Here is a 22,771-nt window from a genome sequence, read left to right as displayed (position 1 = left end):
AGGCAGGCCAGCAGCACGGTTAAATTCCCGTACCAGCCTCCCCAAACAGGCGCCGGAATGTGGCGACTAGGGGCTTTTCACAGTAACTTCATATGAAGCCTACTTGTGACAATAAGCAATTTTCATTTCATTTTTTCATTTCATTTCATATGGTCAATAAGCTGCTACTCAATTTTAAATAACTCCAAAGAAAATTTCACATTGTGTGGTTCAGACACAGGGACCAAATTTTCAGTTTGTTTTGTGCAAAAATGGGATAAATGCGTATTTTTTTGCTGAAAAGAATTGAACATGCGATTCCTGAAAATTGGGACAATTAACTTCAATTTTGAAAAAAATCAGATAATCACAATGCATCTGAAGTAATGATCTTGTATCATAAATGGAACGGCTAACAAGCGACCTGAATAATATAAATATTATTAATCCAGCTGTGGAATGATCCTAGATAACTGATCAACGCTACCAGGAAGCAATCTGCTTACAGCATCAATTTCAATTCCTTGTACATCCTGTAACGGAGTGTTATATGGATATCTTTGACTGAAGAGAATTGCTCCTTAAATATGCAAAAAGGAAAGTAAGTATGTGAATTTGTCATTGTACAATGAACACTGACAACAATTCAAAGGGCATGGCTAGCCGGAAGCAAAAGATTACATAAACGTAAAGGAATAGTATGTCAAGAACTTAGAAGCACAGAGCATGATGAAAAGTTGTAGCTGAAGAAATGTAAATAAAGAAGTATTAACTAAATATAATGAGGGAAAAATAGCAAGGTTAATGCAATTTATCATGGCCAATCCAGCTAACCTGCACATCTTTGGACTGTGGGAGGAAACCTGAGCACCTGGAGGAAACCCATGCAGAGGCGAGGTGAACGTGCAGACTCCGCACAGTGACCCAAGCCGGGAATTGAACGGACACTGGAGCTGTGAAGCAACAGTGTTAACCACTGTGCAACCGTGTTGCCCAAATTACACATATATAATGACAGTAAAGGGGGGAGTGAGGGAGTGTGGGGTTGGGAGACAATGTTCATGCCCCTGGCCAGTCCCCCCCCTCTAGTCGATGAACCTGGAGGTGATCACAGGATCCCTTGTGCATTGGCCCTGGTGCACATGTTGTGTGGTTTCCCGTGGCTGCCTGGCCCCATGTCCTTCCCACCCTCCCCTCCCCCTTCCCTGCATCCTCCTCGTCGAAAGAGGTCTGGCCTTCATCGTCCCCCTCCAGCACATCGCTTCTCTGTTGTGCGATGTTGTGGAGGTTGTAGCAAGCTGCCACAATGCGGGTGAACTTCTTCGCATCATACTGGAGGTCAACTGAACTGCATCTTCAGGAGACTGACGCACTGCTCGATCACACCCCTGGCTGCTGTATGGCCGTCATTGTAGCAGGTCTCCCCTCCGGTCTGTGGCCTCCGAATAGGCATCATCAGCCATGACCACAGGGGATAACCCCTGTCGTCCAGGAGAAATCCCTCCAGCTGTTGGGGGGGGGGGGGGGGGGGGGGGGGGAGTCTCTAACAAGTCAGGGATCGTCGAGTGTGCCAGGATGAAGGCGTTGTGCACACTGCCCGGATATCGGGTACAAATGTGTATGATGCGTAGCTGATGGTCACAAATCAGCTGCACGTTCATTGAGTGGTATCCCTTTTGGTTTGTGTAGTGCGGCCTGTTATCTGCCCGTAGGGGGACATGCATACAGTCAATCACCCCTGCGGAGTGGTATACAGTCGGGAGGGAGTTGCCCTGGGAGTCCTCAATATTGACTCTGGACCCCATGAGCTATCATGGATGCAGGTTAAACATGGGTAAGGAAACCTGCTGATTGCCACATTCCAGCCACCATGTTGACTTGGTGGACGCACTGAGGGTGGCAAAGGAATAGGCTCTGGGTGGGGGACTTCAATGTCCATCATCAAGAGTGGCTCGGTAGTACCACCACAGACCCAGTTGGCCGGGTCCTAAAGGGCATAGCTGCTAGATTGGGACTGCAGCAGGTGGTGAGGGAACCAATAAGAGGGAAAAACATATTTGATCCTCACCAATCTGCCTGCTGCAGATGCATCTGTCCATGATAATATTGATAGAAGTGACCACCGCACAATGCTTGTAGAGACAAAGTCCTGTCTTCACGTTGAGGGTACCCTCATTAAGTTGTGTGGCACCACGTGCCAAATGGGATTAACTTTGAACAGATCTAGCATCTCAAGAGTGGGCATCCATGAGGCGCTGTGGGCCATCAGCAGAAGGAGAATTGTCTACCACAATGGCAAACTGCATTCTCATGGCCCAACATATCCCCCAATTACCCCCAAGCCAGGGGATCAATCCTGGTTCAATGAAGTGCAGGAGAGCATGCCAGGAGCAACAACACGCATACCGAAAAACGAGTTTTCGACCTGGTGAAGCTACAACGCAGACTACCTGTGTGCCAAACAGCATAAGCAGCAAGTAATAGACAGAGCTAAGCAACTGCACATTGAACGCATCAGATTTAAGTTCCGCAGTCCTGCCACATCTAACCGGGAATGCTGGTGGACAATTAAACAACTCACTGGAGGAGGAGGCTCCACAAATATCCCCATTCAAAATGATGGAGAAGCCCAGCATATATGTGCAAAAGACAAGGCTGAGGCATTCGCAACAATCTTCAGCCAGGAATGCCAAGTGGATAATCCATCTCGGTCTTCTCCGGAGGTCCCCAGCATCACAGATGCCAATATGATTCACTCCACAAGATATCAAGAAACGGCTATAGGTACTGGATACTGCAAAGACAATGGCTCCAGACAATATCCCGGCAATAGTACTGAAGACTTGTGCTCTGGAACTGGCCGCATCTCTAGCCAAGCTGATCCAGTACAGCTACACAAGAAACAGGACACGTCTAACCCAGCCAATTACCACCCTATCAGTCTACTCTCCATCATCAGCAAAGTAATGGAAGGAGTCATCAACACTGCTATCAAGCAGCACCTACTAAGCAATAACCTGCTCACGGACGCTCAGTTTGATGGTTGTGGTGGTTGAAGGTCAATCATCCCAGCTCCAGGACATCACTGCATGAGTTCCTAGGCCCAAATATCATCAGCTGCTTCATCAATTACCTCCCTTCCATCATAAGGCCAGAAGTGGGGATGTTTGCAGATGAATGCACAATGATCAGCACCATTCGTGACTCCTCTGATAATGAAGCAGTCCATGTCCAAATTCAGCAAGACCTGGACAATATCCAGGCTTGGGCTGACAAGCGGCAAGCTACATTTGTGCGAGGCAATGACTATCTCCTACAAGAGAGGATCTAACCACTGTCCCTTGACAATCAATGGCCCATCGCTGAATCCCCTACAGTCAACATCCTGGGGGTTACCATAGATCAGAAACTGAAATGGATTAGTCATATTAATACTGTGGCTACCAGGACAGGTCAAAGGCTAGGAATCTTACGGTGAGTAACTCAACTCTGGGGCGAAATTCTCTGACCCCCAGCAGAGTCAGAGAATCGCCCGGGGCCCCCGAAATTCCCGCCCCCGCCATGTCCAGAATTCTCCCACCCGCAAAAAGTCGGCGTGCCGCCAATCCCGCCGCCCGCCTCGGAGAATGGCGGGGGCCGGCGGGAGGCTACGGGTTTCTGTGCTGCCGTTATTCTTCGGCCCGAATGGGCCGAAGTCCTGCCGCTGAGAGGCCTCTCCCGCCGCCGTGGTTTGAACCACCTCTGTGCTGGCGGGATTGGCGGCGCGAGCGGGCCCCTGGGGTCCTGGGGGGGCGTGGGCCGATTGGACCCCGGGGGTGCCCCCACGGTGGCCAGGCCCGCGATCAGGGCCCACCGATCGGCGGGCAGGCCAGTGCCGTGGGGGCACTCTTTTTCTTCCGCCGCCGCCACGGCCTCCACCATGGCGGAGGCGGAAGAGAATCCCCCAGCATGTATGCGCCGGTGGTGACGTCAGAGGCAGCTGACGCACCGACGCATGCGCGAACCGGCGAAGGCCTTTTGGCCAGCCCCGGCGCCGGGCGTCAAAGGCCGTTGTTGCCGGTTTTGGCGCCAGTCGGTGTGGTGCCAACCGCTCCGGCGCGGGACTAGCCCCTCAATCTGAGGGCTTGGCCCCTAAAGGTGCGGAGAATTCCGCACCTTTGGGGAGGCCCGACACCGGAGTGGTTGGCGCCACTCCGCTACGCCGGGATGCCCCGCCCCGCCGGGTAGGGGAGAATTTCGCCCCTGACCTCGCAAAGCCTCTCCACCATCTAGAGTGTTGCCTGGGATGAGGTGGCCATGGCTGTGAGCGCCGGGAGTGTGACCGGGGGAATGCCGTCCAGGCAGGAAGAAGGTCAATGAACTAAACCCGGAAGCACAAGTCAGTAGACACCAACGCCCACCCCCACCGCCATCCCCTGCCCCTGGAGATCTTTCTGCCCCTGCACGAGCATCCACCCCCCAACTCTCCATGCAACCCTCAACCCTTCAACCTCCCCAATCCTCCCTTCACACCACCCCTCTCCCTGAAAACCCCAATCCTTCGTTCAGAACATCCCCCCCCCCCCCCCCCCCCCCCCCACATCATTGTGAACTACTTGTGTGGCTAATGATGTCCTCTCTGTGTTTCCTCAGGAAAAGCAATTGCCACAATTGCCGGGAGAGGGCCCAGACTGGCGGTGGTGTATCGGACAGAAGAATCCTCACCATCTTCAACAAACGTGGCTGGCGGACTCTACAGAGGTGAAGAACCACCGGGATCCAGCCAAAGAACCTTTCAACATGAGTTGTTATTGCCTTACTAAGACCCATCCCTCTCACTGACCACATATCCACTCGCCCGCAGTCGTGCAGCCAACGGTGTCGGCCCATCCCGGGTGGCACACTCTCCAACCTCCCAGGACAACAACTCGGAGGAGAGCTCTGGGGATAACACAATCAAGGCATCACAGCTGTCATCCCCACCTTCCACCAGCGCAGATACACGCACCTCAGTCGGAAATGTTAGTGGTCAGGCTTCTGGGCACAATCTAGCGAGCACCACACTGCTACTGAAGTACATCAGGTGGAGGCAGGAATCCCCAGGTGGGACAACAGTCAGAGATCTGCTTGATCCCAAGACCCAGCTGGGTCCCAGGCTGATGCTGAGCCTGTGGAAGAGGTCATCCTGGAGCTGATGGAGACATTAGGGTGCAGCCGGGACATTCCCAGGACTAGTGTAGATTTATTCGAAAGCACCTCTCAAATTTGTGATGTCTACCATGCACAATAAAGGCAAGATGTGCATGGGATCATCACCATCAATAAGTTCCCCTCCAAGTCAGACATGGCTTGAAATGCATCGCCATTCCTTAATCGACACTGAGTCAAACTCCCGACCTATAGCATGGTGGAAGTACCTTACCTACAGACTGCAGCGGTTTAAGAAGGCAGCTGATCACTAACACCTGAAAGGCAACTAGGGATGGACAATTAGGGATGAGAAATAAATGGTGGCCGTATCAACGATGCACACATTCTATGAGTGTAAAAAGTAACATTAATAATGCTGAAAATATCTATTTCTTGAGCTCTGGCAATGGAAGTGCAGGACATATGCAATTGGAATGTGAAACCTAGTTCTAGCAGTTCAAAATCAGAGGTCAGCTGGTTCAGTTTCCTTTGCTGATCTTTACATGACAATGTATTTTATTCAGTATAAAAATTTTTATGAAACTAATTATAATACAGTACATTGAAAAGGATTATTGCATACATTTTCATGAATAACATTTGAATTTACAATCAGAAAATGCTGCAGCAGCTTAGTTCCTGTGTGTTGCACTCGAATATTATAAACTTGAAAATTAAAAAATCCCCAGTGTCAATAATTATGAGAAAGTTTAGATTCCACACAATATTGACCAGATTTTATCAGTGTTACCCTTTCCGTATACATATAGCTGCAAATAACAGCTTTAAAATATTCACTGCTGTCAAAAGACTAATCCCTAGAGTTTTAATTGATCAGGACTCTGAACTAGAGGAAGTGGAAGAGTGAGGGTTGAAATAAAATCTGAAATAAGAATACAATATCAGGTTAAGAGGAAGTTCAAACGAACAGAAAGACCTTTGAAAGATGCAGCTGTCTCCAGTAAATTGCAGGAAATGAGAGAGCAATTATGCTGTTGCCAAAATTTCACTCAGCTACAGGATTTATCAATTATTCAAATAGTCAATATATGCCCAATATAAACTCTCTCCAGAGCCTTAACATAGAAAAGGAAATTGAACATTATCCAGTAAGTTAAATGTACATTCCCAGAAAAAAAAATCAAAATTGTTTTTCAAACTATACCAGTGTGTTTTTTTGTGCATACTTTCCTACACAGGATTGGCTATATTTTTGGCAGCAGGTCTCAGAAAACCATTTACAGATTGTTGTGTTAAAATTGCAAATGACATTTCCTGTTCTGTTCAGATGATATAGTCTCAACCTTTTCATCATTATTACTCACCGGATTATCATACATTTGCACAATTAGCTGCTTTACGCCATAAAGTGTAGGATGAGCCCAAGCAGAGGGATCCTGCCAGTGTCGATTTAGATCAAACCCCATTAAAGAGCACCTAAAGAAACAGTCAATCAAGATTTACCAAAGGAAAACTTGTACATTTATTGTATCCTCTTTTGAGGTGGTTGAACAATAGGATAAGACTAATTATCTGGTAGACATGAGTAACATCGTAAGAAGTCTTACAACACCAGTTTAAAGTCCAACAGGTTTGTTTCAAACACTAGCTTTCGGAGCACTGCTCCTTCCTCAGGTGAATCACAGCAGTGCTCTGAAAGCTAGTGATTGAAACAAACCTGTTGAACTTTAAACTGGTGTTGTAAGACTTCTTACTGTGCTCACCTCAGTCCAACACCGGCATCTCCACAACATGAGTAACATCAACATGCTGCATACAACATTTTCAATATATTAGCTGTTTAAATTCAGATTGAATTGTTTTTAGCATTCATTTGATGCAATTTTCTTAAATACATAGATCTAAAAATTCATGTATCGTGTTTTCTGGGAGTGGGAGTCATGATATGCAACCTGCCCTTGCCTGTTCTGATCAAGGTGGTCAGCATGCAAACTTGGAGCAACTGTCTATATCATTATTATGCCTGGCTAAAAGAGTTCCATGTTTCATAATGCTGGAGGCTGTCCTTGTGCTCAGCAAGGAGGTGCATAATGGTGTTCAGAAACCACATGGTGCAGCCAGTCTACTATTTATAAAGGCTGGCTGCCCCTCCTAAAGGGAAGGTACACTGAGGAATATTGATACTAATTCAAATATTGCAAAACACCAGGGCAGAGAGAGGGTTCCATGATATTGTGCTGGAGGCATCAGTGCTGGAGGTAGGCAGAGGAAGAGATGTCATAATCCATCGGGGTTCCAGGGAGCCCTCAATGACTACCCTCATAAGAAGAGGGAGCAGATAGCCAGGGTGGCCAAATGTTGGAGTCTCAACCCAAGGATGTGGCAGCTGTGTCACAAGAGGTCTGATGACCCCCTCGGTGGTCACTGTCAGTGAATTCATTTTTACATGAGCACATTGTTCACCTAGTACCAGTCCCTGGCATTTAGGACCCTCACCTAATCATAGAATCTCTACAGTGCAGAAGGAGGCCTTTTGGCCCGTCAAGTCTGAAAGACCATCCTACCTAGGCCTACTCCCCCTGGAAACCTATAACCTCACCTAACTTTTGGACACTAAAGGGCAATTTAGCATTGCCAATCCACCTAACCTACGCATCTTTGGCACGATAGCACAGTGGTTAGCACTGTTGCTTCACAGCGTCAGGGTCCTAGGTCTGATTCCTGCTTGGGTCACTGTCTCTGCGGAGTCTGCACGTTCTCTCCGTGTCTGCGTGGGTTTCCTTCAGTTTCCTCCCACAAGTCCCGAAAGCCGTGCTGTTAGGTGAATTGGACATTCTGAATTCTCCCTCTGTGTACTCAAACAGTGTGGCGAATGGGGGATTTTTAAAGTAACTTCATTGCAGTGTTAATGTAAGCCTACTTGTGACAATATAAAGATTATTTTATTATTTATTATACACTACCTCAACCTATTATTGCAGTCTCATACCCACTTCTCACTCTCTCCATGTATCTCTAGTTATTCAGTAGGTTTTGCAAATGATTCAAACACGTTGCAATGCAATAACTGACAATCTGCCTTCTCTACTACAATTCAGGGTGACACAGAATAAAATTGGGAAGAGAAGAACTGGTCGGATACAAAGAAACCTACATCTCCTGAATCCTATGACGGAGAACATTGCTTGCATCATTAGCAGCACGGTAGCATGGTGGTTAGCATAAATGCTTTACAGCTCCAGGGTCCCAGGTTCGATTCCCGGCTGGGTCACTGTCTGTGCGGAGTCTGCACGTCCTCCCTGTGTGTGCGTGGGTTTCCTCCGGGTGCTCCGGTTTCCTCCCACAGTCCAAAGATGTGCGGGTTAGGTGGATTGGCCAGGGACTGAGGTAGCATATAATCCCTATAGTGCAGAAGGAGGCCATTCAGCCCATTGAGTCTGCACCGACCCTCTGAGAGCATACCCTACCGAGGCCCATTCGCCCACCCTATCCCCATAACCCCACCTAATTTACTGAGGGATAATTTAACATGACCAATCCATCTAACCTGCACTTCTTTGGAAAGCACCAGCATGACTTAGAACATTTTGGTATATTCCTGCTCATTTCTCAGCACACTGTCATTCTGCTCTCCTGAATGTTGAACAGCTGCTGAATATGTGATCTTACAAATTTTGTTCTGCGCCCCACCATTCTTCTCTCACCTCAACCTTCTCCTTCTTTGCCTGCTTTTGGGTACCCAAGAACTGCAACCTTTCCAGCTACAGCAGCCGAAGGAGGAAGAGAGACCACAGCACAGTATTGACTGACCCCGTGGTGGTCAGCTGTAATACCAGCAGCAGCGGCCACACCTGGTAGTGCTGCTAGGAGAAAAGAGATGACAATTTTCAAATTGACTGGCAGCTCTAGGTGCAGGGGCCTTAAAGGGACAAAAACCCCAATGCAGTTCACTGCCCGGTGTATCGAATTATGCACGGTTTCAGGATTTGGTAGCAGTAGGGTTGCCCCAGGTATTCCAGCGTAATGTTGGGGCTATCGCCACGGCCATTAATTTTAATCAGGTGAGTTATCAGGCAAGTGGCCTGCAGCCGGGATTGGGAGAAGGGCAGCACGGGTACCAGTTCCCCAGAGGGCGAGGTAAGACACGGGTTTTGCTGCAGATGATTCAGACACGGATTTGATGAAATGGTGTACAGATAAAGGCCAATGAACAAGCATCATAAAATGTTTGGTGCACTGGCAACCTTCCAAAGTTTTGCTGTCACTTTCAAGCAGTATGGAGGAGTTGGCCACCAATTTGATGCACAGGACTTTGCACAGAGGTTGGAGCCAATTCTTTATAGCATTCAAGCTGTTGCTAACTCCATGATGTGGAGATGCCGGCGTTGGACTGGGGTGAGCACAGTAAGAAGTCTTACAACACCAGGTTAAAGTCCAACAGGTTTGTTTCAAACACGAGCTTTCGGAGCACGGCTCCTTCTTCACCTGAAGAAGGAGCCGTGCTCCGAAAGCTCGTGTTTGAAACAAACCTGTTGGACTTTAACCTGGTGTTGTAAGACTTCTTACTAACTCCATGATAACACTTGTGGATACAACCACAATGGGGTGTCCAATGTCTGAGTATCCATTGCACCACAAATAGAAGCCACCCAAGGTCTGAGTGCTGCATTGGAAGCTGAGACGGATATCACAAAATCTCAGTTTGTTGCTGTTATAACCCTGCCTGGGACTCATCCAGCTGGGGGAGATTGTTCCCTGATGCTGATTGGGCTGTGAGTTAACCAGCACCAACAGGACCTGAGGGGTGTAACTAGGTCCGATGTAAATACTGCTGGTATGTTGAATGTCTTTCTTATGAACTCTTTGGATTCCCCTTTGCCGTTTACTTCAGTTGCTATGCAAGCTCAGTTTTTATCATGCAGGCTTGTCATCATGGCTGCAGATATCAATGCTTAAATGAATTTGCAGTCCCACAGCTGTCCAGCAATCTGTCCTCCAGCAGATTACTAAGATTTCTGACAGTGTGCTCTGGGGATTGGTAGTAGCTCCATAGAACACAAACCTCACAGATGATATTTCACATTCCCTCTTTTGCCACTCCACCAGAGCCCTGGCAGTTACCCATCAGCGAGTGAGCCGAGGCTGCTGCCACCCAAACTGAGATGGCGCTGTCCAAAGCCAGGCATTCTAGGCCCAAAGATACTCCTGCAGAGGGTGTCCTGCAATTCAGAAGTAGTCCCACTAAAAGTTAGCAGCAATAGTGAATGGCCACTACCAGGATATGTTATAGATGTCAACTGCTCCAGCCTGGAAGCATCCCAATGTAAAGAAATTCAGGAACACAGTCACCCTTACAGCTACTGGCAGCGCCCTTTTTCCCAATTCTGACTTTCATCAGCAACTCCTTTGTAAAATGGAATGGAAGCACACACTGCTCCTGGCTTAGGTTGTGATAAGATAGTTCCTCAAAGACACTGGAGAGATAAAGCCTCCTTCTCAAGAGCTCATCTCCTCTCCTTCTTCTCCCCTTAACATAGAACATAGAACAGTACAGCACAGCACAGAACAGGCCCTTCGGCCCTCAATGTTGTGCCGAGCCATGATCACCCTACTCAAATCCACGTATCCACCCTATACCCGTAACCCAACAACCCCCCCCCCCCTTAACCTTACTTTTATTAGGACACTACAGGCAATTTAGCATGGCCAATCCACCTAACCCGCACATCTTTGGACTGTGGGAGGAAACCGGAGCACCCGGAGGAAACCCATGCACACAGGGGGAGGACGTGCAGACTCCACACAGACAGTGACCCAGCCGGGAATCGAACCTGGGACCCTGGAGCTGGGAAGCATTTATGCTAACCACCATGCTACCCTGCTGCCCCTTGTGAGTAGCTTGTCCTTTTCTGGGCATCCTCTGCTCCATTTCACTCTCCAGCTGCAGGCAATGTGGATGGTAATCACAACACCCATGTCTTGGAGCTCATGGTCTGACCAGAACACCTGAAGTCAAAATCAAGGCATTCTCCACATGCAGCAACACTCCCTGTTGACTCCACCAACTTTAAATAACCCTCCAACCCCCAAGCACTCAAACAAACTCATAGAGACCCACTAGGAATCAGTCGGTAGCTAATCTAAGAGTGTATTATTCTTTTAAATAACATTGGTGGGTCCTTTCCCAATGATATGCATGTTTAAGTGAGTGGAGAGGTCAAAATGATGGTGTTGGCATCAAACTAGTATCTGCCTACTCTGCGTATTTCTGACAGATTCTCCTAATGTCAATGCTACTGACCTTTCGAAAATGTCATCCAGGGCCAAACCAGAAGTGTATCTGCATGCAGCAATGCCAGTTTCAGGCCAAAGTGGCATGGGTAGTGCTGAAACTACAAAGGGTGGGATTCGGTGGAAAGATTTCTAAGTGTGGCAGCAAGCGGGAACTACCGCGAGCTTCCCGGCGCTCGGCCCAGCAAGGCCTACAAGGCTATTCATCCACTTAACAAAGCACCATGGGCATCTCGCCACAAGTGACGTCTCACCAGCTGATTAGCTGGCACTGCGCTTGCTCGCCCCCGCTAATAAAGTCAAGCAGCACATAAAGAACTCTTGCTCAGCCAACCCCAGCCAGCTGCCAACAATGGCGCCCAGGAGACGACCCCAAAATTCGGAGATGCAGATCTGGCCAGGCTCCCGGATGCTGGGAGAACAGGAGGTATGTCCTGTTCCCCTGAGAGTCCCAGAGGGTCATTCACAGAGCAACCAGTGCTGCCTGGGTCGAGGTGGCGGTGGCTGTGAACGTCGAGAGTGTGACGAGGAGGACTGATCTCTAGTGTTGGGGAAAAGTCAACAACCTACACCAGGCAGCAAAAGTGAGTCAACACCAACCCGCCCTCCCCCCCCCCCCCCCCCCCCCCCCCCACCGTTCCGCCCCCGGTGGCATCCACCACCCCAACTCTCTATGCAATCCCCAATCCTCCCTCCATCCTCCTCTTCATTCAACACCCCCCCAATCCTTCCTTCACACACCCACACCCACCACGGTGAACCACGTGTCTGGCTAACATTGCTCTCTCTGTGTCTCCTCAGGAAAAGCTCTCCCGTAATTGGCGGGAGAGGGCACAGGCTGGCGGTGGGGTGTCGGACATAAGAATCCTCACCTCCTTCGAGGATTGGGCCCTGAAGGTGATTGGGGTGGCTGAGAACAAAATGGTCACCAACGTGGAGGTTGGCAGGTGCCGCAGAGGTGAGGAACCACTGAGCTCCAGCCAAAGGACCTGTCAAACGTAAGTTGTTATTGCCTTACTGACTGACCCATCCCTCCCACTGACCACATGTTCATTCACCCGCAGGTCCTGCAGCCGACGGTGCCGGCCCATCCCGGGAGGGAACTTCTCCAGCCACCAGGAGAACATATAGGAGGAGAGCTCCGAGGAAGACACGCTCGAGCATTAAAGCTGTCATCCCTTCCCTCCATCAGCGCAGATGTGGTGAATCACAGTAGCGTAATTCACACTGTATTACACATGTTGTACTATGTCTCTGTAAGCTCGGAACACAAGCAGTTGCGCTGCTCTGCCACTAGGGGGAGATGCACTGGGAGTGTACGGGAGTTTGTACTGGGCTCCACCCTTGGCTTCACCCACAGCGCCTCCCCCTAACCGGAAGTATAAAGGTTGCTGCTGAGAGCCTGCCTGCTCTCATCTGGAGTTCATCTTGTCACAGGCAGGCTCTGTTGTAAGACGATTAAAATCACTGTTCACTTCTAACCACGTGTCGCGTGAATTGATGGTCTCATCAGCAGATACACGCACCTCGGTGGGAAATGGTCAGGCTACTGGGGTACAACCTGGAGAGCCCCACACAGCTGCTGATGCACATCAGGTGGAGGCAGGAACCCCCAGGTGAGACAGCATTCAGAGGGCTGCTGGATCCCAGGACTCAGCTGGGTCCCAACCTGATGCTGCCTGTGGAAGAGGTTTTCTCAGAGCTGATGGAGATGTTAGGCTGAGGGCAGGACATTCAGAGGGAGGTGTTAGCCACAGTTCAGCAAGCCCATAGCCAATTGGAGGAGTCCCAGAGGCTATGGGAGCAGCCGATGTCATTGGCAAAGTGTGGCAAAGAGGCCAACACTGCTAGAGTGATGACTGCAGTGGAGAGTCTGGTGCACGTCACCGACACCATTATTGGAGGTGTACAAGGCGTTCCGCAGTCGTTGACGGCCATGGCCGAGGGTCTCGGCAGAATGTCCGCCTCACTGGAGGATGTGACCCAGTGATGTGGTGCTACGGGACATGTCCTGCTTTCAGATGGGAATGGCCGAGGCGCTTCAGAGCTTGTCCCAGTCACAGGTGGGCATTACCAAGGCACTGCAGAACATGTCACAGTCACTGAGGAGCATCACCAAGGTTGTTGGCATGGTGGTGCAGACAATGGAGAGCCACCAGGGCTGGCAGAGCCAGATGATGCAGGGACAGCTGGGGCGCAAACCGGCTGTCCCTCCACCCCATGGTGAACCCCTGGGCCCTATGGGCACCAAACGAGAGGAGAGGGCTCTGAATGCCAACCCGTCCCATCCCATGGAGTGGCGATGGTAGTCACCAGCTCCCCCAAGTTCCACCCTTCTGATGAAGCCGCAACTTTCAGCCAGTGATGCGACCATCAATTCACTCAGAGACACGAGTTGGAGTAAACTGTGGCTTTAATCAGCTTACAACTGAACCTGCCTGCGACTATGCTGAACTGAAGGCGGACTCGCAGGACCGCAGCACTTACACTTCCTGAAGGGGGTGGAGCCGAGGGCGGAGCCCTGTACATGCTCCTCATCTCCCCCTGTGGGCAGAGCCGTGCAACGGCTCACAGATGGAGCCCACAGGGACACAGTAATGTACAGTGTGAATTATAGTGGTTACACATTCACCACAGCCAGCACCCAGAACAGGGTGCCACGTCTGTACATGTACCGCTGACAAGTGAGCCAGGGCCATCCGGCCCTGGATCCCCCAGTGGACATCCGCCAGGGGCACCGAGGGCCACGGGGTGAGGTAAGCAGCTGGCTGCCTCCATTTCAGATGTACATCCTGGGAAAACACCCAGACGTAGCAGTAGAGCTAATAAGGTAAAGTACATCGAGAATCACTGAGGGCACAGGGTGGGAGTTGGGGGATGGTGGGGGGGGGGGGGGGGGGGGGAGGTCACCATCAGGAGAGTAGAGAGTGAGAAATTGTTACATACAATAAACACCCTTATACACAACCAGTATGCCTCTGTCACCTTCTTCCGCAATGCGGGCTGACTCTGAACCCTTGGCCCATCTCTCCAAGCATCCCATCCCTCCCCAAGCACACCACGTGCAGGCGATCCGTGTGAGCGAGCACTTAGCTGACAGACAGGGTTCAGACTATGGCATAGATTGAGGAGCACTGGCGCTCAGCCCTCTGCAGATTATCATCACCCTCCTGCCCTCGACAGTGACCCATGCAGACACAGTCCCAGCATCCCGGAGTGATGTGACAGATACCCTGGGAGGGTGGGAAATGGGAATGGGGGTGATGGACCAGGCCATGTCCTAAATGAATTGGGTGACTATGAGGGCCTCCCTGACCCTCCAGGCTTGCCGGATCCTCGCCACTGCTGCCTGACCTGCATACTCAGGTTGGTCCTCCAGTTCCTCCCTGGGCTCGTCCTCCAGCCTCTGTAGTTCGGCACTGCCTCATCATCTTCATTATCCTCCTCAGAGGTGGTCACATGTTCCTCATCATCAAACACCAGCTCATCGCTCTGCTGCTGTTCGAGGTAGTGGAGGGCACAGCATACCATCACAAAGCGGGCGACCCTCTGGGGGTGTAATGGAGCCCCCCGACTGCTGTCTCACCTGGGGGTTGAGGTCCTTAGCGGATACCCATTATCCCCCAAGAGTCAGCCACTCATCCCTAGGTGTTACTCGAAAAGGCCGAGGTTGACCGACTGCCCCAGGATGTTGCTGTCGTGCACAGTCCCCAGGAAACATGCACACATGTGCATGATCTTCATCTGGTGGTCGCACGCGAGCTGTATGTTGAGGGAGTGGAACCCCTTCCTGTTCACATAGGACACTTCCAGATGGCCCGGTGAGTACAGAGCAAGATGCGTACAGTCTATCACCCCGTGGACCTGGGGCATCACGGTGATGGCGGAGAAACCTGCTGCCCGTGCATCTTGCTGGGCTTGGTCCATGTCAAAGATGGATGTAGTTTTCTGCCCAGGCAAACAGACCATACATGACCTGTCGGATGCACCTGTGGGTTGTGGCCTGTGAGATACCATAGGTTCCCGCTCGAGCCCTGGAATGATCCTGAGGCATAAAAGTTCAAAGCTGCAGTGATCTTGATGGCCACCGGGAGTGGGTGTCATTCTCCTCCATGTGGTGCCAAGTCCACAAGGACACGGCACAGGTGCCGCATTGTCTCCTTGTTGAAGCGGAGCCTCCTGTGGCATGCCCTGTCCGTCATCTGTTCGAAAGACCAGTGGCACCTGTACACCGTGGACCGCCATAGGACCCCCCCCCCTCTGGATCCCTCCCCGGACACCCACTCACAACATCACCTGGATCTGGTGTTGGTCCCCTCCTCATAGCACTCACCCACCCTCTGGCAGTTGACATGTCCCTGGAGCTGTGTCCCATCCCCTGGGTGTCCAGATGTTGGCTGCTGCATGTGTGGTGTTGCCTCCTGTACTGTTCAGGCACATTGTCCAGGCATCAAGTCTGATTAGGATGCTAGGCAATGACTCCCACATGCTACATGGCCACCCAACCACAGGAATCCACTTGAGTTCTGAAAAGTGGTCACTTAACTACGATTACCATTCCCTATTAACAATAACCTTCAGCCGCACGGCCAGAGGCCCCAACGGTCGATGGGGGTTATGGGTGGTTGGTGGGGCAGACAGGCAGGGGCAAGGGTTGACCCCGGAATGGGTACACACGATCCAGGGTTGGCATGGTGGTGCCACGCACAATTGTCCCCCCTTATCCTCTCCCCAGCCTCCCATGGGGGCCCATCCCTGCGGAGGGACCCCCATTCCCAGTCAAGGATTCCCCAGCCCCTGCCAATCACTGGGGTGGCATGCCCAGCGCCCCCGGGGCTCTTTAATTGTGAGCAAAGATGGCTACTCACCTCCTCGGCTCTCCACAGAATCCATTCCGCCATAGTCATATTTTTAAATAGGAGTACTAATTGGCGCCAGCGTGACCACTTGCTAGCTGGCCGGTGAATCACGGGGGCCCATTGAATATGGGGTGACTCCCATTAACTGGATGGAAATAGGGCTTAATCCCGAATTTGCCTACGGGAGCAGGCTGGTTGCATTGCAAACTGTTTGGTGCCTGGCACGGTTCTCGTTTTTGGCTTCTCCCACTATCCATTGGCCTCGTATCGCTCGAGCAGAATGCAGTGAAGCCAGAGAATCATACCCAATATATAGATTAGTTATACAGAATATACAGAATAAAAGTAGAAGCAGGAATGTCAGAGCCCATTCCTGTTGCCAGAATACCAAACACAGAGATGTTGCCCTGCAAAGTCGTGTACAAATTGCTATATTTGGTCTTAGTGTTTATTACAATACCAAATCTAATTATGCAATAATCACTAGAGCACAAGAGTTCATCTATTTTTAGATTTTTAATCATTTTGTTTGACTGCTAAATGTATCTCCATAAAATTGCAATATTTTTGATCTTCCCTTGCCTGGTCCAGCCACTTTACTGATATAAGATATTTAAATTCTTCATGATAATCCCATTGTAATTCCCTGCAGCCTCTCCTGCTTGTCTGAACAGCTTGCTATCTATCTGTTCACCTTGAGCTGTTGATCGATAGCTGTTACCAGCAATTACTTTGTTGCTCTTATCTTTACTAATTTCGACCAAATTACTTTTGCTATCTCTTTTTTTTACATCCCTTTGACAGGTGTAATGTTGTGCCTTACCAAACGTGCCACCACCTCACCTAGGTTAATAGACTGATCATTCAAAAACATTTGAAACCCTTTAAATCCTATCTCTTGTCCATCTTTGCTTATTGCCATGTTATTTTGCTGCAATTAATGTCCATACCGTCTCTCTATGTATATGTTTTAATTCTAATACTTCTTGCATCAATATAATAGCAATAAAGCCATAATTCAACATTTACTTATTTTCCATTTTCATCATATTTTGTATTTTTTTTATGCTAAATGACAATGACCTTGCAGTTACATCATGAAATACTCATGTTTCAAATAAATAGTTAAATGCGGGGAGAGGGATTTCAGACAAGCACTTTGTTCGGATCTTATTATTTCAGATGTGATTTCAAGACCAAACTCCTGACCACTTGGTCAGAGCAAAACATTTGCTTATCCACATTTATCAGCCTTAGTGCCACTGCTAAAAATATAGTTACAAATTATACCAACTTCTCAACCGTTCTGGTATTTTTCCCACTTATTATGGTAGCTGGATATATGCAATTCTGTAGAAATTCAACACCTATGTATTCATGCTGTGTCGCACAATAACTTTATATTGGTTATGCGCACCATGCTTCTATTTTAACCTAAACCCCCCATACTTAACTGCCATCAGGGTATTTGGTAGCCTGAAGAGATTGCTTCATGATATTAAAAGTATCCTAATTTTCTGACAAATTGTTTTTCTGTTGTATTCACAGAAAGTTCAACCTCAAGTTGTAATATCTAATGTCTTCTTTCTAACCAGTCCAGGAACACGTACTTTTCATCACAAACATTAAGACAGATATATTTGAAGCAACTTATTAGTTTTATATGTCGGGCTCCTCAAAGCCTTCGAACATTGCCCAGATTAGATTTATTTGTCTCTGGAGTTTGTGTAATACATTCCAATGTAGAGTTCACCTATTTAGTTCAACTACTGGTGAACAGTATGTGACAAAATATATCGTTATCCCACTCCGATTTGTGTCCCTTCTTTCCTGAAGGCTCTCCTTCATCCCCTTCAATGTTTCTAATGCTTTTGGTACTGCTGTCCATGTCATCCTCTTTGAATGCCTTACTACAAGAGCATAGCTTTCATGGTACTACTCCCTCAATTATTCCAGTCCCATGTTGCCATTTTGGTATTGTTGCACAACCCAGGAATACTCATGCAGACCTCTCAATACAGCAGAAATGAAGTTTCATAAAACATAGGACTGTACTGTGTACAGCACAGTACAGGCCCTTCAGCCCATGCAGTTATGCCGACCATTTATCCTAATCAAAGATCAAATTAACCTCCACCCCTTCAATTTACTGCTGTCCATGTGCCTGTCCAAGAGTGGCTTAAATGTCCCTAATGACTCTGACTCCACCACCTCTGCTGGCAGTGCATTCCATGCACGCACCGCTCTCTGTGTAAAGAACCGACCTCTGACATCTCCCCTATACCTTCCTCCAATCACCTTAAATTATGTCCCCTCGTTACAGCCATTTCTGCCCTGGGTAAATGTCTATGGCAATCCACTCTATCCATGCCTCTCATCACCTTGTACACCTCTATCAAGTCCCCTCTTCTCCTTCTTCGCTCCAGTGTGAAAAGCCCGAGCTCCCTCAAACTTTCTTCATAGAACATGCCCTCCAGTCCAGGCAACATCCTGGTAAATCTCCTCTGCACCCTCTCCAAAGCATCCACATCCTTCCTATAATGAGGCGACCAGAACTGGATACAATATTCCAAGTGTGATCTAACCAGGGTTTTATAAAGCTGCAGCAAAACCTCGAGGCTCTGAAACTCAATCCCCCTGTTAATGAAAGCCAACACACCATACGTCTTCTTAACAACCCTATCAACCTGGATGGCAACTTTGAGAGAGCTATGTTCGTGGACTCCAAGATCCCTCTGTTCCTCCACACTTCCAAGAATCCTGCTTTTAACCCTGCATTCAGCATTCAAATTTGACCTTCCAAAATGAATCACTTCACATTTATTTAGGTTGAACTCCATCTGCCACTTTTCAGCCCAGCTCTGCATCCTGTCAATGTCCTGTTGGAACCTGCAACAGTCCTCAACACTATCTACAGTTCCACCAACCTTGGTGTCATTGGCAAACTTACTAACCCACTCTTACACTTCCTCATCCAAGTAATTTATAAAAGCCACCAGGAGCAGTGGTCCCAGAACAGATCCCTGCGGGACACCACTGGTCCTTGACCTCCAAGTGGAATATTTTCAATCCACTACCACTCGCTGTCTTCCTTCGGCCAGCCAATTCTGTATCCAGACAGCCAAATTTCCCTGTATCCAATGCCCCCTAACTTTCTGAATGAGCCTACCATGGGGAACCTTATCAAATGCCTTCCTGAAATCCATATACACCACATCCACTGCTCGACCTTCATCATTGTGTCTCGTCACATACTCAAAAAATGCAATGAAACTTGTTAGGCATGACCTGCCTCTCACAAAGCCATGCTGACTATCTTTAATCAAACTATGGGCGCGATTCTCCGCAAATGCGGCGAGACGTAAAGGCTGCCGTGAAACTGGCCGTGTTTCACGGCAGCCTCCGCGCCCCCTCCCGGGACCCGATTCTCCCCCCCGGGCAGAGCTAGCAGCGCGGCCCCATGAAGCACGGCATCACGGGCTTAGCGACTGTCGCTAAGCCCGCGCGCCAACCATCACGGCGGCTGACGCGCACGATGACATCATCACGCATATGCGTCAAACCCGCACATGTGCGGGCCGTCATGCCCCTCAGCCGCCCCGCGGACTGATCCTGCGGGGCGGCGAAGGAACAAAGAGTGCATGGGTATCGGACCCGCTGCCCGCGATCGGTGCCCACCGATCGCAGGCCCATACCACCCTTGGCACGGCCGTGGCGCGGCCGTGCCAATCGGTGCCATGGTTGTCCGGGACGGCACTTTGCGGCCGTTTTCACGAACGGTGAGAGCAGGTGTGTTTACGTTCGTGAAATCGGCCGTAAAGGCCTGGGAACTCGGACCATCGGCCTGGGGAGAATCGCTGTTCGCTGTAAAAAACGGCGAGCAGCGATTCGTGTCGCGGGGCAGCCGTGGGGGGGGGGGGGGGGAGAATAGCGGGAGGTCGGGAAAAATGTCGGGAAGGCCCTCCCGCTATTCTCCGACCCGTCGTGGGCAACGGAGAATCGCGCACACAGTTTTTCTAAAAATCATAAATCCTATCTCACAGAATTCTTTCCAATATTTTGCTCACCACATACATAAGACTGACAGGTCTGTAATTCCTATGGATTTCCCTATACCCTTTCTTAAACAGGGGAACAACATTCGCCTCCCTCCAATCATCTGATTTCCTGCCCCATGTTCTAGTTCATGCACATTCCAAGGAGTGATTCTGTGCCAGAGAATATCCATTCCGTGGCAATACAGAATAGAGAACTCTGAGTAACTGGGAACAAGAGTGATTTATGGACCACGTGCCAAGTCGAGAATTTGACACAAAGGGGAAAGGAATTGCTGCTTTCTATTTTTCTTTTCCTTCCAGTAGCTGGTGGGTGCTCTTCTTTTGTCTAAGCTAGGAGATTGGAACTTGCTATTATTTTACTTTAATTAATAACTGCTTAACTAATCAGAGAAAAATATAAAGTTGGACAGATATGGCAGCGCAGATGGTATGCCACGACTGCGATGTGTGGGAGTGTATGGAATGCATTGCCCAGTTAAACACAGAAATCAGGAAGTTGCTGTATGAGTTGCTTTGTCCCTCTCGAAGCTTTGCTATAATGAGAGGAGAGGCATGGCATTCAAATAAATGGAAGGGTTGAAATTTGCGGTACTTGCTCACTCGATAGCCATAAAATGCATGGAAACAGTTAGTCCATTTAAGTGTAAATTGTTCATTTAAGTGCAAATAAATTTTTAACAGTGTGATGTGTCTTAATTAATGCCAAACATCCACTCGGGCACTGAAAACTTACTTTTAAAAGTGTGGAGTAATTTTACTTCAGATTTCCATTATAATTGGAATTTTTAAAAGAATTTAAAAATGGCCTTTTTTAAAAACTTTCACTTTCTGTCTTTCCTATTTCACTATATTAATCGCATCTCTTTTCCTCTCTTTATATCACTTGTTGTACATGATCTGGAAGCATGGGGTCGCATGGTGTCACAGTGATTAGCACTGCTACCTCAAAGCGCTAGGGACCCGGGTTCAATTCGGGCCTTGGATATCTGTCTGTGTGGAGTTTGCACTTGCTCCCCATGTCTGCGTGGGTTCCCTCCAGGTTTTCTCCCACGGTCCAAAGGTGTGCAGGCTAGGTGGATTGGCCATGATAAATATGCCCCTAATGTCCAGGGATGGGCAGGTTAGGTTCAGGGGTTATTGGGATAGGGTGAGGAAGTTAGCTTGGGTGGAGTACTCTTTCAGAGGGTTGGTGCAAACCCGATGGGCTGAATGGCCTCCTTCTGCACTAAGAACAAAAAAAAGTACAGCACAAAAACAGGCCCTTCGGCCCTCCAAGCATATGCCGATCATGATACCCTAACTAAAAAAAACTGGAGGGATTCTATAACTATAATAAAACAGACTTCTTGCTTTAGATTCTGTGTGAGGATTCTTCAATTTGATTGAGTAAGGGCACACATTCATAAAGGTTGCAGATCCACTGTAGAGGGTCCACTATAGAGTGGTTCCAGTGTAAAATCCCATAGAAGCTCTGGGCAAGTGTAAGTGTGATGAACGGCTGACGCTATTCATAAGTCATTGATCACAAAATCTGGACACTACTCTGCAGCAACTTAAAATCCCTCAGTATGCACACCGTCGTATTTAGTAATAGCTGAGCATTTTGTGATACAGCCTCTCTGTTGGAGAGGTATAAATAAAATTAGTTCAACAATGGCTGCTGGCTAAGTCCACATAGTTTTACTTAGTGTAATAGACAACAGAAAAATGAAGGCAAGCCTGGGATAAAATTATCTTTTACACTTAATTTGAGAAATTAAGGACTGTAGAACATTGTGACATACTGTTATAATTTTTTAAGTTGATTTTTTTTAAAGTTTGAGCAATTTGAAAGATTGTGTTCAGGTACACAGTGGCTCGTAACTTCTGCAGAGTGGCAATCTCCGTCGGATTGCCACTCTCGGTGGACTTACCCACGCTGGGATTTTAAAGTCCCTGTCTCACCCAACCTTCCTCACTCAGAGTGGGTGAGACAGGAGCAGTGAAGTGACCTCCTGCTGCATTGTCGTGGAGTAAGTGTGGCGCAGAGACATATGTCACTCCCCCTTTTTACAGTCACGCCAGGTCGGGACGAGTCAGGAGTGGGGGTGGTCAGGTGGGTCCCCTGGGGGATCGGCTGTGTGAGGGATGTCCCATGTGAGGCTGGGCTTTTTAAATAGTTACTCTGGAGTTAGAACTTCCTTTTTCCATCTAACTCTTTCAGAATAACTGATGAACCATCAATCGAATGCGAGACGAGTTGCTGTACAAAAGTTAGGCTTTAATAAGCTAGAAGTTAGCCCTGCGGTCGACTACAGTAAATAGATGACTCCCGGGCATTCTGGGTATTTATACCTCGCTCTGGAGGCGGGGTTAATACAGCCTCTCGACCAATCGGGGAGCCGTCACATGACTGGTCTCAACCAATCGGTCGAGATGCACATGACCAACCAGGGCCAATGGTAAGCCAGTGTT

General features: G+C 48.9%; 1 protein-coding gene across 2 annotated transcripts in view; it reads right to left on the bottom strand.

Moving 5' to 3' along the window:
- agbl4 (ATP/GTP binding protein-like 4) overlaps nt 1–22,771 on the bottom strand; it is a 1,113,401-nt gene that overhangs the window by 195,054 nt on the left and 895,576 nt on the right. For both annotated transcript variants that reach the window (XM_038794298.1, XM_038794299.1), the window contains exon 9: nt 6,474–6,585. In XM_038794298.1, the coding sequence (XP_038650226.1) occupies nt 6,474–6,585 (112 nt within the window). The remainder of the gene's footprint in view (nt 1–6,473; nt 6,586–22,771) is intronic.

This window comes from Scyliorhinus canicula, chromosome 4, assembly GCF_902713615.1.
Source record: "Scyliorhinus canicula chromosome 4, sScyCan1.1, whole genome shotgun sequence".
Classification (NCBI taxonomy): domain Eukaryota; kingdom Metazoa; phylum Chordata; class Chondrichthyes; order Carcharhiniformes; family Scyliorhinidae; genus Scyliorhinus; species Scyliorhinus canicula.
This window is presented reverse-complemented; position numbering and strand designations above follow the sequence as displayed.